Raw genomic sequence first — 17003 nt, 5'->3', positions numbered from 1 at the left:
ATTTATTAAATAGTTTTAATAAACATCAACTAACCAGCTCCATCGAGGTCTACAGCCCTGCGCGCGAGCGTATGATGCGCGTGGTGCGCGTGCGCAGCGCGGTGCAGCTGCCCCGCCCCTACCAATGACAACGCGGGTCCGCCTACACCGAACTTCTGCCCGCCCATGAGATTCTGACCCCCAACGCCCAAGTTTTGAGTTGCTAGACCTATTGTACAATTTTATAATTTAATTTTCACAAATCTTACTAATATTATATAATAACTATATTACATACCTCTACGAACAGCAATGAGGTACACAATAACCTTACATGTATGTATACAAGGTACAGATATTAGTGACGCTGTATACCTAAGTTTTGTCCAAGATTCTGCCCCATGAGGTTCTGATTGAGCGCCAGATTGTGGGCGGCGAGCTGGTGCTGCAGCATGGGCGTGCCCAGCCCCAGGCCCAGGGGGAAGCCCCCGCCCAATGTTGGCGCGCCCAGTGGGCACACCGAGCCCTGCAGAGCTTGCTGCTGAGCTGGAGAAATTTTCATAAAATTTACACTTGAAACATAATTACATACATTAGTACTATAATTTGTAGATTTCATACGACGAGTTATCTATAAAACATTTTTTTTTCAAACTGCATTCATTAAAGTGGGCAAAATATAGTCTAAGTTATACTTTTGATTTGAAATCGAGTCATTTGAATAAAAGTTTGTGACTGTGGCTGAATAACTTGGTAACTTAATATTTCGTGTTTTTTTTTTATTTTGCTTTGCGTTATGGTCCTTCGAGTCTTCGAGTACATCTTACTGATATTATAAATGCCAATGTTTACATGGATGGATGGATGTTTGTTTGAAGGATCTCGAGAACGGCTGCGTGGATCTCAATGAAATTTGGTATAGAAGTAGAGCAGTCTGGAAGAACACATAGGCTACTAAGTTTTTCTTTAATTCCGCGCGGACAGAGTCGCGGGCGACAGCTAGTATTAAATAACTTTATATTACACCTGGGTAATCCACATAAATACAATTAGTAAATCCTAGTTTGCTTTGTTTAAATATAACTTGCAAAGCGTAATGAGTGATGTTAGCGCATACAAATTGTTGTTAGACAAGCTTTATACTGGTGTTTGAACTAAATACAACTTCTGTGACATGTACATATATTTTTGTATTACTTAATTATTTACATAGCTCTATACAACATTCAAAGTGATAAAAGTTGGTTACAAATGGCCGACTACAGTTGAAGTAATTGCTTTGCGGTGATCGAAAGCCAAGTAATATTTACCCTTAACCTTTCGCAGTATGCATTACTATACTATAGAAACAATTAGCTAGCTAGATTCAATATTAAATAATACTAAAACGCGTAAATAGATTTTGGGGATTTAAATTTTGATACAAATAACTCAATAGCCAAATGAATCACAGCCAATTTGTTACCTATAAAGTCGTTGGCAGTAGCCGCGCAGGCCAGCATAGGTTGGTAGTACTTCTGCGGCGTGTAGTGGCCCGGCAGCCGCGCGCCCGCAATCGTACCGCACGCTGCGCACACGCACCATTCAACAAGCACGTACACGCAACGTATACGCAACAATATAAAACATCTCGCCAGGTGGCACCTCTATCGCCTTAACAGTAGTTATGTATTAGTCCGCAATATGACGAGGTTTTTATATTGTTGGTTGGACTATACAATATTAATCAAAACTTAAAATGGTCATTCATTTAATATAACATAGAACGTAGTAAATAAAAATATCTATTCTAAGTTAAAAAATGTGTTAAAAATTGCAACAAATAGGATTAAATAGTGCCACAATTTGTTATAAAGTTAGCACGAAAAAGAAATTCGTTGAATACTTTTTCATTCAACTTTATGCCATGCAATATAAATATAAAGACATTAATTTTTAAAAGCAATGACATTTTAAAGAATAAATCCGAAGAACTGTAGGACCTAATTAGTCGCCTTTCTTGTTTTTATCGAGACTATCAATTTCATTATGGTTGTTGCAAATATATTAAGTTCACGTGCACATGAAATGTGTGTGTGTATTTGTGTGTCATACCGGGCTGTGCGTTAGTGAGCAGGTTGTTGTGCAGCGCCAGGTCGGGCTGCGGGTACTGCTGCTGGTTCAGCAGACCCAACAGGTTTGGACCCGTCAGGTTCTGCTGCTGGCTGCAACAAGAACATACCACTTCATTGTGTCACTGAACTTTGCTAATAAATCAAAAAAGGTTCATTGTCATACTCACTTCATAATATTCTGCTTCAGCAACATCCTCTGTATGTTCTCAGCGTTCGGCAGAGCATCGGTCAGGCTCGGTGTGGGCGCGAGGGCGGGTTGGGCGAAAGGTAGCCGACTCAAGCCCACAGGGTCGGCCAGCGTAGGACCTACAGGCCCCAGGCCAATTCCGAGACCCAAATCCGCGCCCACTCCTATCGGCGTGCCCACTTGGCTTAATCCGAGGAGAGGCGTGTCTGTAGCTATTTGGAGGGGCGTGCTCAAGTTGGTTAGATTGGTCTGAAGCGTCCCGCTGAGCAAGTTGGGGTTTATCATGGGAGTCTGGAAGGGTAACGCGGGGGGGATGGTGGGCTGTATGTTGTTGACGATGGGGGCGGTGATGGGCGGCACGACGCTCTGAGCTATGGGCGCGCTGATGGGTATGTCCTGCTTCACTTCCATCTTCTGCTCGGTGACGGTGTGCGGCGGCTGCATCTGCGACGCTACTGAATACTGGTGCGTAGGAACATATTTTTCTTGAGGAATGACTTGCGGTGTGACCTGTGTGGCCGGTGCGGGCTGCTGAGGCTGCTGGGGTTGCTGAGGCTGCTGGGGTTGCTGAGGCTGCTGGGATTGCTGAGGCTGCTGAGGCTGCTGGGGTTGCTGAGGCTGCTGGGGCTGCTGAGGCTGCTGTGGCTGCTGGGGCTGCTGCAGTCGTTGCGCGGCGGGTGGCGGTTGCGAGGCCGGAGGGGCCTGTTCCTCTGGCAGACCGTTGACCTGGGCGTCTTTACGAGGCTCCTTGGCGACCTCGGAGTACAACTTGGGCTCGGGAGGCCTCTCGGGCTCGGTCTTCTCCTCCACGACCTCCTCGCCGCGGTCCACAACGGGGCTGACTAGAAATCTCGATATCTTACGAGTAGGTTTTTGGGTTTTCTTCTCGCCGTTTTGAGATTCAGAACTGCCAGAACGATCTGGTGGTATCGAGCCGCCGTCCGATTGATTAGAACCTAAATATATAAAATATTATCTCGTAAAGCAAAGTCGTTAATAAGAAAGTAATAGAAAAGATACATGTAGGGGATTCTAAGGAAAAATTTGAAAAAAGAAAAAACGATTCCGAAGCTTCTACTGAAAGCTGAAGCAGTTATAGGCTATCAAAAGATTTTAGGTTATTTATAGATAATATGCAAAGCAGATGACAAATCTTACCTATAGAAGAAGCGGTGCTGATCTTTCTCGACGATATCTCAGCGGGCAAGTGTGCAGGGACCGCGGGGGCTGGGGCAGGCGCGGATGCGGGTGTGGGTGTAGGAGTGGGCGTGGGCGCGGTATCAGCGGGCGTAGGCGTGGGTGCCGTGGGCACGGGATCGTCGTCCGCCAGTTCCGCGAGCGCGATGCTGTCCTGGCTTGCAGTGGGCGTGGTGCACTCAGAGTTATCCTGATTCGAATCAGTCAAGTTTTCTTCACGCTCCGTCGTTTCTGAGTCGTAGTCAGTCTAGAAGTAAGGAAACATAACATAATTTTTTATTGTTCGGATGTATATTTAGAATCAATTTTGTTGATAAGACAAGTGGTGGTTTAGTGGGCGTGTACCTTGTCCATGTTGAGGCGGAGCGCGGCGTGGTGTGCGGGGCTGAGTACTGGTGTGGCTGCAGGGTCGCTCAGCAGCTGCTGCACGATATCACGGATCAGCTCCGTGAACGTCACGCTTTGCCACTCCGGCAGCAAGTTGTTTGACACCTGTGGTTTTTAGTGCGTGATTATGCCGTCTCAAGATTATGAATACTATTAAAAAATAAACAAATCCTAGACACGTGAGTTAATTTTCTGACTAGACTTACGAGATTACTGGCTATCTCCTCAGGGTTGACGTCGGTGACGTCGAACTTGAATGTGACGGTTTTGGACTTGGACTCTAGTTGGCACTCCACAACGGTCGCCGAATCGTTCACTTCGAGCACCGTCAGTTTGGGTAGCTTGTCTTTCTCCCGAGAACGTTTCTTAGAACCCCGCGACTTCTTCTCGCTTGTGATGGGTGATGGTACTGCTGTGCTGATGGGAGCTGAAAGTAGTTTTTGAAGTGTTAGAAAGACTTAACTATACCTAATACATTTAGTTAGATTTATTAGTAACAAGGCAAATAATGTGGCTCACAATAATTAAAAAGTATTTAATATTACATTACGTTTTTTTTAAAGATAGATATATCATATAATTTTGACTAACCTTCTTGTTGTGCTTCTCCTAACTTCTCTTCCACAGAACTCAACTCTGGAGGCTTGATGCCATCTGGGTGAGTGGAGCCGGAAGGGAATTCCGTCATGGGGGTCAGAAATTGCTCCTTTTGCCCTCCATTGATGTGTCCGTTGTCAGATGGCTCGGAAATACTCAACTGATGTGGTATTGATTCTTGTATTTGAGCGGAGCTTTGTACTGAAGTCTGTGTAGTAGGTTGACTAGACTGCTGGACCGATGGTTGTACAGGCTGTTGGACTGATGATTGAGCTGTCTGTTGGGCAGTTTGCTGAACAGACTGCTGGACAGATGGCTGAACATTCTGTTGGACTGATGGTTGTACAGATTGTTGCATAGAAGGTTGCATAGAAGTTTGGATCGTGTTTTGAACAGATTGTTGGACTGGCTGTTGCACTGATTGTTGGATCGAAGGCTGGACCGTTTGTTGCACTGATTGTTGAACTGGTTGTTGGACAGGGGGTTGTTGCATTGACTGCATATGCATCTGATTGGAATCTTGTACATGAGAAATATTTTGCTGTACAGCTCCTGCCACCGAAGACGGTATAGTTGAATCTGTTTGATAGGAAACGTTTTGCATAGTCTGAACAGGCTGACTCTGCTGCTGGTACATCTGCAAAGGATTGACAGAATAATTCTGCACCGGAGTGCCTTCATGACTAGATATCTGTCTTTCGCTCTGCTGCACTGTACTAAAATTCTGAGCCAGTATGTTATGAGGGAGGGATTGCCCTTGAAGAGGGTGCATTTGAGGAATGTAATGATCCTCCTTTTTCTGCATTTGCATATCGATGTACTGATTTTGATACTGCTGCATTTGATCGACGGACATTTGCGGCTGCAACGGTGGCTTCTGTTGATACTGATCCTGCACAAGTGGTTGCTGCTGGTCGTGCACGTCAGTTGTGCTTATTTGACTTTGTTCGGAGCCCTGCCGTTGATACACTGGGCGTTGAGCTCGCAACATTTCTTCCACTTTTTGCTGTTGTTGTCCCATCAGCTGTTGCTTTTGCGCCAAGAGCGCCAAATTCTGCTGATCGATGATGTTTTGCTGCGTTTGCAACTGGCGCTCCTGCTGCGCGAGGTATTGCTGCTGCTGGAACAACGTGTTTCTAAAGTGTTGCGGAGAGAGTGTCTGCCCGGGGAGGTGCAATTGTTGCTGACTAAGCATATGCTGCTGGAAGACTAATTGTTGCTGGGCCAACATTTGTTTCTGCAAGTTTAACTGTTGTTGAGCTTGTACCATCTGTTGTTGCGCGTGCGCCACCTGTTGCTGTTGAGCTAAAATGCCAGGGTCGACGGCGGCCGACAGTATATTATGTTGAATGAAATGCTGCTGATTCTGTTGATAACCGAGGTTTTGAGTAGCTTGTTGCATTTGAGATCCCAGTAAATTCATGGTCTGCTGCAAGGCTTCCTGCTCCTGCTGGATGGAAGGCGCGGGCACGTCGACGCTCTCGGTAGTGGGCTGCTGGCTGAGGGCGGGCGTCTGCTGCGTCTGCTGTTGCTGCTGCATCGCTTGCTGCTGTTCGGATTCTGACTCCTTCCTAGATTGCAGTGTGTCAGGTCTTTGAATGATCTGCGCGAGTATATTTTGCAGATTTTGCAAGGACGGGTCGAGAACCTGACCGGTAACAAGATTCGGCTGCGGGCCAGCGATGGCGGTCTCCTGCGCCGTCAGCTGCTCCTCCATCTGCTTCTGATGTATGACGGCAGCTTGGTGCCGCATGATGTTCTGCTGCTGCTGTATGATGTGCTGCTGCAACGCCTGGTTCTGGTTGGTGATTTCGTTAAGGCCAAATTGCGTGTTGAGGATGTTGTTCTGGTGAAGCTGCTGCTGCGAGGAGACGGGCTCGAGCTGGGCCTGCTGCTCCATGAGCTGCGCGGGCACGTTCTGGTCCAGCATCTGCTGGTTGAGCAGATTGTGTTCCATAAGCGCCTGCTGCTGCTTGATGTTCTGCTCAAGGGATGTGAGCGAGGGTGATATACGTGCCTGGATCAGGTTGTGTTGTAGGATCTTCATAGCAGTTTCTTCGTTGCTTATTTGTTGATACTGTTGCTGTAACAGTTGTTGTTGAGTCTGAAGGAACTGCGACTGTTGATCTAGCCTGTAAAATACACACTTATTTAACCAATAATTATATAACTGAGCAATTTTTTTATTCATTAATACCATTGTAAGTACGTACTGTACGGCGGCTAAAGTTGGCTGTGATCCCACACCGTTCAGAAGACCGGCTTTCACTTGGTCCACAGGACTCGCTTGCTGTTGGTTATGGAACATTTTTACCTGAAAGATACACTTTTAATTGCAGTCTTGTCACATGTTACAATTAATAGCAAAGTATACAAAATTGATCTTTATTACGTTGATTATAAAATATAACACATATAAGGACCTGTTCTAGTAGCAATTGTTGTCTGTTCTGCTCGTTGATCAGCTCCTGATTGAACAACATCTGTGCTTTCTTCTCGCTCCTCTCTCTGGAACAAAATCATTTATAAATTGAATAACAGAACAATAACCTTCCATCGTAACACGAAAAACCGTTATTATTTACCATTTTAAAAACACCCTAAAAAGCTTAAGAATAAGGAAGTAACATTGAGAAGATATGCGGGGTCAAAGTATTGTACATAATTAATACGTTAATTTTAGCGAAGAATTCAGGGTTTATAATTTCAAAGTCGGGAGGCAAAAGTATCTACACTATTTTTAGAAGGGGGAAGGTGTTTGCCCAATAGTTTAATCAAAAGCTACTAAACCGATCTCATTAATCACCGTTAGATAACTACAATAAACATTTTGCACTATAAACGTACAATATCGCAATGCGACCTGGCGACACCGGGCACGAACATCTAGAAAAATAATATAAAAACAATAATTACAAACTATCACTATCACAAAACTTACAATGTTACACTTATCGGTTTCCACTGCCGTGACACATATTGTCGTTTGTTTTTTTTTTTTCATAAAGAATGACAACACCTACATTAAATTAACCAAAAGATCCGTCAACTAAAATTTAAATACAGTCAAAACCGTTTATGGCGACATCGTTTAGAACAACATACCGGTTAAATTGACCAAAATCAAAGGTCCTGGCTGAATGTTATATACATATCTTTCCTATTAATACCTGTCACCGGTTGTTACAACTATCGGGTTTTACGACTCAATATGAGTAGTCCCTTCGATGTCGTTATAACAGATTTTGACTGTATAGCGTTGACGATTCACTTTTATTGTGATATTTCACTGAGGTAACATCTGTACAAAAGTTCGCCATCTCTGGTTATTACAAAGATAATGAACAAGATGGCAACATATTTAATTATCACGTACAAACTGAGTACGAAATATTTGTTAAACAAAATTAAATACATCTAAATTGTAAGAATTATGCATTTCATAATGCAGTCTATTTAACCTTCGAAATTAGAAACCTCTATTAATAGGGTATATACCTATAATTACAAAATGAAATCGTTTAGATCAGCATTCAAGTCACGCAAATCTAAATTACTGTAAGCTGAAGGGCAAAGTATCTATGGCAACGTGTAAACTTTGCTATTTTTACATTATTAACTAGAGATCTTCGTCAGCAAAAAATAATAAGTAGCCTACTTTTATTATAATATTCCTTAAAGTATGCAGTTACCTGCCTATAAAAATCAGTCCACCCGTTTCAAAAATTAACCACAACAAACACGGCCTTGCAATACAAACAGCCAGTTAAGTTTTAAGAGTCGTATACCCTACGAAAGCGTAACTACAATAGATTGTCGTCAGCAGGATAAATTGAAATTCCTACATCAAAACATTCAAGAGGAATAAACCTGACCTAGCACAATAAGACCGGTTACAAAGGTGAGTGCACGCGTGACCCATTCGACCCGCTTGCCAATCGAGCCGTAAGTACGGAAGCTGTAATCTTATATAGGGCTTCATTAAAAAAGTACACGTCCCACATTATTTACCTTTCGTAAATCTAGTACAAAGAACTAGTTTTTTTTGCGTACACGATAAAATCAAAATCGTAAAGTATCTTTCATATAAGTATAACGATTATTTCGGATCAACGACCCAATTAACCTACACGGAGGTTGTCTTTCACCGTAAGTGTATTTGGATACGCAAAAAAAAAACTTTCTACACCTGTTTCAATATGAAAGTCCATGTTGACAAGTAAATTACGCGTATAAAAATCCGATTTCCATTAATTTATGCATCATGTATGCAGACGTAAAAATTTCTAATCAATTTTATCTTATTGTGAAATATAGTTACGTTTTGTTTATAATCTTGTATTAAAACTTAACAATGAGTTATTATTTTATTATGCATTTATTTCAAATAATATATAGGTCAACATCGGTATAAACCTTGAAAATCGATTGAAACCAGACATACAAACTAAATCCGTCCGCATGATAAAATCCAAAATTATATTCAAATTATACGCGTGGCTGAACAGCTAAAGGACCTTTGTCACGCGAGTTTCTGCACGACTATAACTGTCAAATCCTGTCTGTCATGTTGACATTTAACATAGTCTCACATTGACAAGGTTTAATGAATGTGCACGCAACAAAAACCCTTTGTTATTCCATTATGTTTACTTTAAGTTGAAACCAGTCTTACAACTATAATAAAAAATACAAAAAAAAAATTAAGGTTACTTAAAAGGTAGCGATGTTTACATTCAAAATCGTAACTTTTAAAGTCTTTGAAACCAAATACAAAGAATGTGAGGTCATATCCAATTACTTAAGACGGCGAAAGGTTTCTTCTGAGAGAAAGCAAGCTTTTATTTTCACACACAACAAAGATGTCAAATGGCAGAGTTTTATAAGTCTATAGTTGATAAAAAAATATATATAATTTAAGCAAGTTAGGTACTGCATTCAAATAAATACTGCACACGTTAATTTCTTTTTAAATATCAAACAAAATGTCACAAACAACTCTACAAAAATGCAACAACGTTTTAAAACAATAAATGACAGGAAAAACTGTATCCACGATTTGAATTTGTTATCAAGAGTGTAGGATGTGTACGTTTTATAGCATTTTATAATACTCTGACGTCACTGCAATTAATAGCCACTAAAGCTGCATATTTGACGTGTAAAAATATCAGAGTCTAGCGCCTTCGTCTGCATGGAATTAAAAAAAAATCTTAACACCCTACGCTATTCCATACGCTGTTTCACATTTTCATAATCCGTTAAACTGTTCTCGAGTTACGTGTTACAAACATCCATACATACATCCAAAATTTTGCATTTAAAATAATAACAAGTTATATTATGGAAAGTGAATTAAAATACACACAATATTGTATATTTACTTATTTATTGATCAACTAAAACGACAATTGCAAGCAATCACAACGTGACTGCGAAGTAAAATATTTGAAATTATAATTTTCTCAGACAGATGCAAATAAGAACATTTGTTGATTTAAGAATTGATGTCAAGTTATTAAAACAAATATGTGTAAAAATGCGAGATATAAAGGCGAGATTTCTGCATCCGCCTGACTAGCCGTGGGTTTCTGAGACAAATATCCCCGTTAAAAACATATTGTCAAAATAGGGATGACGCTATGTTTTATACAGAGATTTTCATCTCAGAAACCAACGGTTAAAGAGTGACCTTTGTAAGATACTGTGACATACGTTTAAGGAAAATGAAATAAAAATACACCTTTTTTACATCTCGCACGTAACATTAACAGTAATACTATTATTATAAATGCGAATGTTTAGATGGGTGGATGTTTGTTTGAAGGTATCTTTGGAACAGCTTAACGGATCTTGATGAAATTTGGCATTGATGTAGAACATAGTCTGGAAGAACACATAGGCTACTTATTTTTTTTTTAATCCGCGCGTACGGAGTCGCGATCGACAGCTAGTGTGCAAATAATTTGAATTCAATCATTAGCACTGATAGTCACAAGTCTTTAAAGAGCATGTATTCCGACTGATGATAAATTTTGTAATCAAAGCTTTTATTATATTCTAGAATGATGACAACAATAATCGTTATTTAAAAAAAAAGGCTGAACATTTATTTACTAAAGTATTATAATTTATCTTTCACATTATCCACATCACTATGATAAAGAATGTATATGAAAGTATTTTTACGCATCACAGATAACAAAAAAGTAATTAAATCGTAGAAAATTATACTTCATTTTATAAATTTATTATTCATTTATAAATAAATAATTAAATCTATATATATAAAAGAAAGTCGTGTTAGTTACACTATTTATAACTCAAGAACGAGCTAGTATTTAATAAAAGTAATGTTGTAAAGTTACAACTTTCTAATCTAAAAAAAATTTTCGTCATGCTTTTAATTTTTTCGAGTTTTCGCGCCGTACTACATACACAAAACAAAATATGTTATCACCATTTTCAAAGGGAATGTTCACAATATGTTTCTGTACTTGCTTCAGTGAAAATCCACCGATAACTTAATATGTACTTTCACAAATTTCAAACAATGTTTTAACATAACATAATTTTAACACTTACTTTACAATATAGATGATGAAATCCAAATATTAATTTCAATTCACTATTAAATAACATATTTATCACTTCAGACACCTTTCATAATATAAACTTTAGATTCGTGAGCAATATAACTGTTGTTATTAAATAAATTCAGTGAAACACGTGGCGTTAACATGGTAATAGTCGGCGACTGTGCCGCTACTAGGGCGAGACGCGATTTCCTTATCGCTGAATTACGTAGGGAGGGAGACAAGTTTTTATAATTCTTATCGATATTTTTTTTTTGTTTTAGAAATGCACAAAAAAAACTAATTTTTTATACTGACTGGACGTAGATTCAAACAGCAAGTGTAATAAGTTATGTATCTTAATTTTCTAATTGGAATAAAATATTTTTTTTAATTTTTTTTCTTCTTAATTAAGCCTGTTATGTACAATAATAAAAATTTATATTTGTAAAGTAAAAATAACTTTGAAAACACCACTACAAATTCCTTGACACATAACAGAAGAAAAAATAAAAGTCAATTTAGTATTTTTTTATTATCTTTTATAGTGTTAGTTTGAATAATTATAATCTATTTAATTTAGATACATACCAAATTTCATGCAATAAAATATATCGATGTTTGAAGTTACACATCACTAGACATTGAATAGCGTAGTGTTGTGCGTGTGCATAGAGAGAGCTCATCGGACAATTGAAAGGTCGCATTGTGCACATTAATTGGCATCTATCGTCACTATCTGCACATTGTCTGCGAGCTTGCATAAATTACTGCTTTATACCTAGACTAGACCACGTGACCTGACATGTGACCAGTTCCGGGATCAATACCGGTCGAAATTAAATATTAAAAAAAAAATCGTGACATTTATAAAAAACTAGCTGTCGCCCGCGACTCCGTCCGCGCGCATTTAAAAAATGGGGGGGGGGGGGTTTGATAAATAGATGTTGTCCGATTCTCAGACCTACTGAATATGCTCACAAAATTTCATGAGAATCGGTCAAGCCGTTTCGGAGGAGTACAGGAACGAAAACTGTGACACGAGAATTTTATATATTAGAAGATAAAGTGATAGATTTTGTATACGTTTTCTTTTATTAGGAGTTTAAGAAATCGAACCCAAACCAATATAAAAACTATCAATATCTAATACAGTCCTTGACCAAATTATATACATATCTGTGATTATTTTTGGGAATTGTTTTCATATGGAATTTATATCTATCAATGTTTTCTTTTTTGTTTTTTATATAATATATTTGACTTGTAAATAATTTTATTCAATAAATAAATTTTGACCTTTACTAATAATAAATTAAGTGAAATTGATTAATTTAAATGATTATGAAATCCTATAATTATGTATATTTTTATGTACCTAATCTAATATATAAAATTCTCGTGTCACAGTTTTCGTCACCGTACTCCTCCGAAACGGCTTGACCGATTCTCATGAAATTTTGTGAGCATATTCAGTAGGTCTGAGAATCGGCCATCATCTATTTTTCATTTTTTTTTTAACTGTGCGCGGACGGAGTCGCTGGCGACAGCTAGTATTAAAATAAATTTTTGCATGTAAATATTATATCAACAAATAGGCCGCACTCAACGATCCTGTAACATCTTAATAACTGTACCCTATTTTATGGCAAATAAATGAATTTTCAATTTTCAATTTTGAGATATCAAGGCTCGTAAAAGACCATAGAAAGTCCTCCATTACAATCAGTTACTCTTAGTGATTGTAAGTCTATGGATACGGTTTAACTCATGACGTAATTTTATATCAAGATTAATTAAGCTTTGATATTTGTTACCGACCGAGAAATCGCACAACATGTTTTTATACAATTGTTTGGGTAATGGAAACACTATCTGTATACTGTGTACTTACCGGTTGAGCGAGATGAGCTGCGATTTGAGCAGCTTGTAGACGATACGCGCATCTTCTTCCATGATGAGACCCGCTTTGGCCATCTCGTTGGCCACTTCCTCGCAGTCATCCTGCTCCATGTCGAACTCGAACTGAATCGCCTCGTTCTCCTTGTGCGTGTACGACCTACAAAACACATTTTTTTACTAACTACAGTCGAACTTGGATAAAGGAGAAACCTTTATAAGTGAGTCAGTCTGGTCCTGACGGACGGAATAATATCACGGTCCTTTGGCTTCTCGCTTATCAGGGTTCAACTGTATTTGTACCTAAATCCTGACTAGTACAGTTCAGTCGTTTAGACTAAAGGAATTCAGAATGGAAGTAATGTATGTACATACAAATTCACATAAAGGCGAAAAACATTAGCCTCCTGAATCATTAAACTTGCTGTTATCGGGGTGAAATAAAAAACTGGGTAACATCAGGTGATATTCTGGGTGTCTTTCGATCAAATTCATAGATTAATAGGCCCTTATGTTTGGCCTATTGATCTATGAATTCCTATCTATGAAGGCCTATTGATCGATGGATAGTCCTAACAGAAAACACCCTTATATTATACTTATAATCTATCCAAATTTAATATAATATGTCAATTCGTTCAACTGTTCTAAAGTTACGTTGTAACAAGTGTCCATACATTAAGAAATTATAGTTGTAGTAAGATTTAGTGTCGCTTTCTTACTAACAGTAACATGTTTGATATGTGCGGCGCTAGTGTCGCCAGTTACTCGCACTCGCAGAGGTGGCTCCATCTATCAAATATGCAAGTCTACATTACTCACCGTTTCTTAGGATCTATGATCTTGAGTCGGAACTGTATCTTGGTGATGTCGGAGGAAGTGACGAGATCGCGGCCAACAATCTCCAGCCGCAGACCGATGTCCTCGCCGAAGAACTCGTGGTTCAGCAGATCTTTTACCTTGGGCCTGACAGAAATTTGAATATAGTGGGATTTAGAAATCATTATTTTTTATGAACCAGACAAACTATGTTTATGTTCGTAAAAATTCTATGGCTCCTACGTAGACTACCGTAAGTCACAATTTTATGATTTACCAACTGTTAAATGGTTTTTTTTTATGAATATTACATATACTAATTTCTGGATATTTATAAGTCATTACTTTAAACATTTACTACGATAACGTTTATAAAAATGAAAGGGTGTAGATTTTGGTTATCTATTTTATGTTTATGTTTGACACGTAATAATCTTACTAATACTATAAATGCGAATGTTTAGATGGATGGATGTTTGTTTGAATCCAGAACTGCTCAACGGATATAAATGAAATTTGGTACTGATATATAACATAGTCTGTAAGAAAACATACGCTACTTATTACGTTTCTATAAATTCCGTGCGGACTGAGTCGCGAGCGACAGCTAGTTAATCATATTAAAAGTTTTATCTTATAAAATTTGCATTACAATGCCTACAATTTATTGTAAAGTATATTTTTTAAGATAACAAACGACATAAATGCTAAAAATAACTTGTGCTAAATATATAACTAGATAATACAATTAGTACATTAGATAATTTTATTTCCCAAAGAATTAACTGTCAAGATGTTTTTATATATTTTTGTAAATTTATAATACAAGTGTTAACTTAACTTACCTATCAGTTTTGTTTGGTTTAATACATGATTCGATGATATCCTTCACCTCGGGTATGTTCACTTTGTCCAGACTTTGCGGTTTCACACCCTGATAACAGAACACTTTATAAACATCTATCGTCTAACAGCACTCGGAGACGTTTAATGGTTATTGAAACAGTCAAACAACTTTAATTTCTCTCTCATTTAACAAAACAGAATGGAACCAAGAGTAGGTTAGTCGTTTATCAATGGGAGCTAGTAGTAAAAATCCTTATAATCCAAAAAAATATTACAAACATATGGTAGGTTTAGTATTTCGAAGAATGTAATTTATGTATTTTACATTTTGACATTCAACTTTAGCTGAAATGCTCCCTCTTGGTTATGCTTATGCGTGTACAGTCGGGAAAATACGCGGAGTTACAATTACAAAAAAAATGCCTTATTCCTTGCAACGTAGTGATCCAACTAGGTAGTAATTAGTTGCGCAAACAACGCACTGACCGACCTTTTTTTCGTAGACACATTTAAAAAACTGTGTATTATTAGTTATTGTTCCGCGTCGTCACAATATATACAAAACATTTATACGACTATCTTTTAAATTGAAACACCGCTAAATTCCCTGATAGTACATGTATGTACATAAATGTCCACGAGTACGTGTACGTTATACGTATACGTGTACGTGTACGTATTCTTGTTGTGTACGTACCGAGACGACCTTCTTGTATATCTGTGCGGGTCCGCTGCACTCGCTGTAGGGATACTCTCCGGTGGCCATCTCCAGCATGCACATACCGAATGCGTACACATCCACTGACTCGTCGTAATGCTCCTCGTACATCTCCGGCGCCATGAACTCCGGCGTGCCTGTACATATGTTACATATAAAAGACCGCATGGAGGCGCCACAATCGTCTTCTTCGTCACTTTCAAAGCAAAGAAATAAGTGTCATATTTTTCCATCTGGAATATTATATGTTCACTATATGTCCCCACTAAGGGTCTCAGAGCCTACCCTAAGTCAAGGGTGACTAGGTCATAAGTCAACCACGCTGGCTATATTTGAATTTCGTTTTCCTTCACCGTAAGAACATCTGATAACTGTACATATGTAAATCGAAAATCCAATGATATTTGTACATGGCGGTATTCGAAACTAGGACCTGCAGATTACAAGTCAAGTAATTAACATCTGAGCCCCAGACGCTCTATCTGAATAGAACAGACAAAACTGATTTCCATTTCTAAAATTGCAAATGTCAACAATTTCTTCTACAAACTGATATTACTCTACATTTATTGTACTAAAGTAACTTTAAAGTGAATTTTTCCTAAAAATATAAGTAACTAATAACGAAATAACTAACCAATAACGGACTTGGCAAAGCTCCTGTTCTTGAGTGTGGCAAGTCCGAGGTCGCCGATCTTGACGCTGCCAGTAGTGCCAGTTATGAAGATATTGTCACACTTCAGATCTCTAAACAAATACAAAAAAAAATAAGCAATACCTAAATATTTACATGATGTCAGTACAGTAGGACAGTAGCTTTCCAACATAAGTTAGAATACAACTGACATTTAAAGACTAAACGACTCCAGTGAGCCAAAACTGTACAATCCAGGCCAGCAGTATTTTCCTACTGTACTAGAATAATGTAAAACGGGCATGAGTTAAGGTCAAATATATACTATTATATTATTCATTAATATTTTGTCTCACCTATGAATAATAGGCGGTGTCCTAGAATGTAGAAAGTTCAAACCCTTCAGAATCTGACGACACCACGACTTCAAAACTTTAGGATTGATCTTCTTAAATCTTCTCAGATAACTGTAACCAAAACAAACAAACAATAATTATGATAATTTACATTGAAAAATATTAGATTAAAAAATAAAATCTAATGTCAAAATTTGAATGGATAGATATATATTTTAATACCATTGGGCCTAGGACGAATATTTGTGTCAATAGCCGTCATATCATCGAAAAAATTTGTTCAACGCCCCCTATCGAGAGTAAAGTGAACCAAAAAAATACACTAAAAAATCTCATACTACTTGACATAATTGACAATGACAATATGAAGGTGACTGTCTTAAAAATTCGTTTTAGATCAACAGAAAGGTTGAAACAATTTTAACAAAATTTGGATCATCAATCATCATCAACCTGCCCTTATCCCTATGAAGGGTCGGCACAGTAAGTACTCCTCCATACATCTCTATCAGATGTCATACGTGAATTTACCCCCTTCTTACGCTTATCATCTTTCAACACAATCCATACATACTTTCTTTGGTCTTCCTCTACGTTTATAGCCATCCACATTCAATCTCATTACTTTTTTGTTTATATAAACATCATCCCTCCGCATAACATGTCCAAACCACGCTAACCTTCTACTCCTCAAT

At 38.3% G+C, this 17003-nt stretch overlaps 1 protein-coding gene across 5 annotated transcripts in view; it reads right to left on the bottom strand.

The window, feature by feature from the left end:
- Positions 1 to 17003, bottom strand: part of LOC106719912 (serine/threonine-protein kinase WNK1-like) — a 37979-nt gene that overhangs the window by 3728 nt on the left and 17248 nt on the right. For 3 of the 5 annotated variants that reach the window (XM_045683747.1, XM_045683751.1, XM_045683748.1), the window contains exons 10-27: positions 16309 to 16419; positions 15956 to 16065; positions 15298 to 15455; positions 14600 to 14688; positions 13758 to 13901; positions 12931 to 13095; positions 7309 to 7347; positions 6885 to 6969; positions 6675 to 6775; positions 4456 to 6593; positions 4071 to 4291; positions 3823 to 3969; positions 3439 to 3724; positions 2261 to 3236; positions 2074 to 2183; positions 1445 to 1546; positions 355 to 525; positions 35 to 208 (exon numbers count right to left, since the gene is read on the bottom strand). In XM_045683747.1, the coding sequence (XP_045539703.1) occupies positions 35 to 208; positions 355 to 525; positions 1445 to 1546; positions 2074 to 2183; positions 2261 to 3236; positions 3439 to 3724; positions 3823 to 3969; positions 4071 to 4291; positions 4456 to 6593; positions 6675 to 6775; positions 6885 to 6969; positions 7309 to 7347; positions 12931 to 13095; positions 13758 to 13901; positions 14600 to 14688; positions 15298 to 15455; positions 15956 to 16065; positions 16309 to 16419 (5327 nt within the window). The remainder of the gene's footprint in view (positions 1 to 34; positions 209 to 354; positions 526 to 1444; positions 1547 to 2073; positions 2184 to 2260; positions 3237 to 3438; positions 3725 to 3822; positions 3970 to 4070; positions 4292 to 4455; positions 6594 to 6674; positions 6776 to 6884; positions 6970 to 7308; positions 7348 to 12930; positions 13096 to 13757; positions 13902 to 14599; positions 14689 to 15297; positions 15456 to 15955; positions 16066 to 16308; positions 16420 to 17003) is intronic. The other 2 variants (XM_045683750.1, XM_045683749.1) reach the window with 2 other exon arrangements.

The sequence above is a fragment of the Papilio machaon genome, chromosome 23 (genome assembly GCF_912999745.1).
Source record: "Papilio machaon chromosome 23, ilPapMach1.1, whole genome shotgun sequence".
Taxonomy (NCBI): domain Eukaryota; kingdom Metazoa; phylum Arthropoda; class Insecta; order Lepidoptera; family Papilionidae; genus Papilio; species Papilio machaon.
Note: the sequence above shows the minus strand (reverse complement) of the source record. Positions and strands in the feature narration are given on the sequence as shown.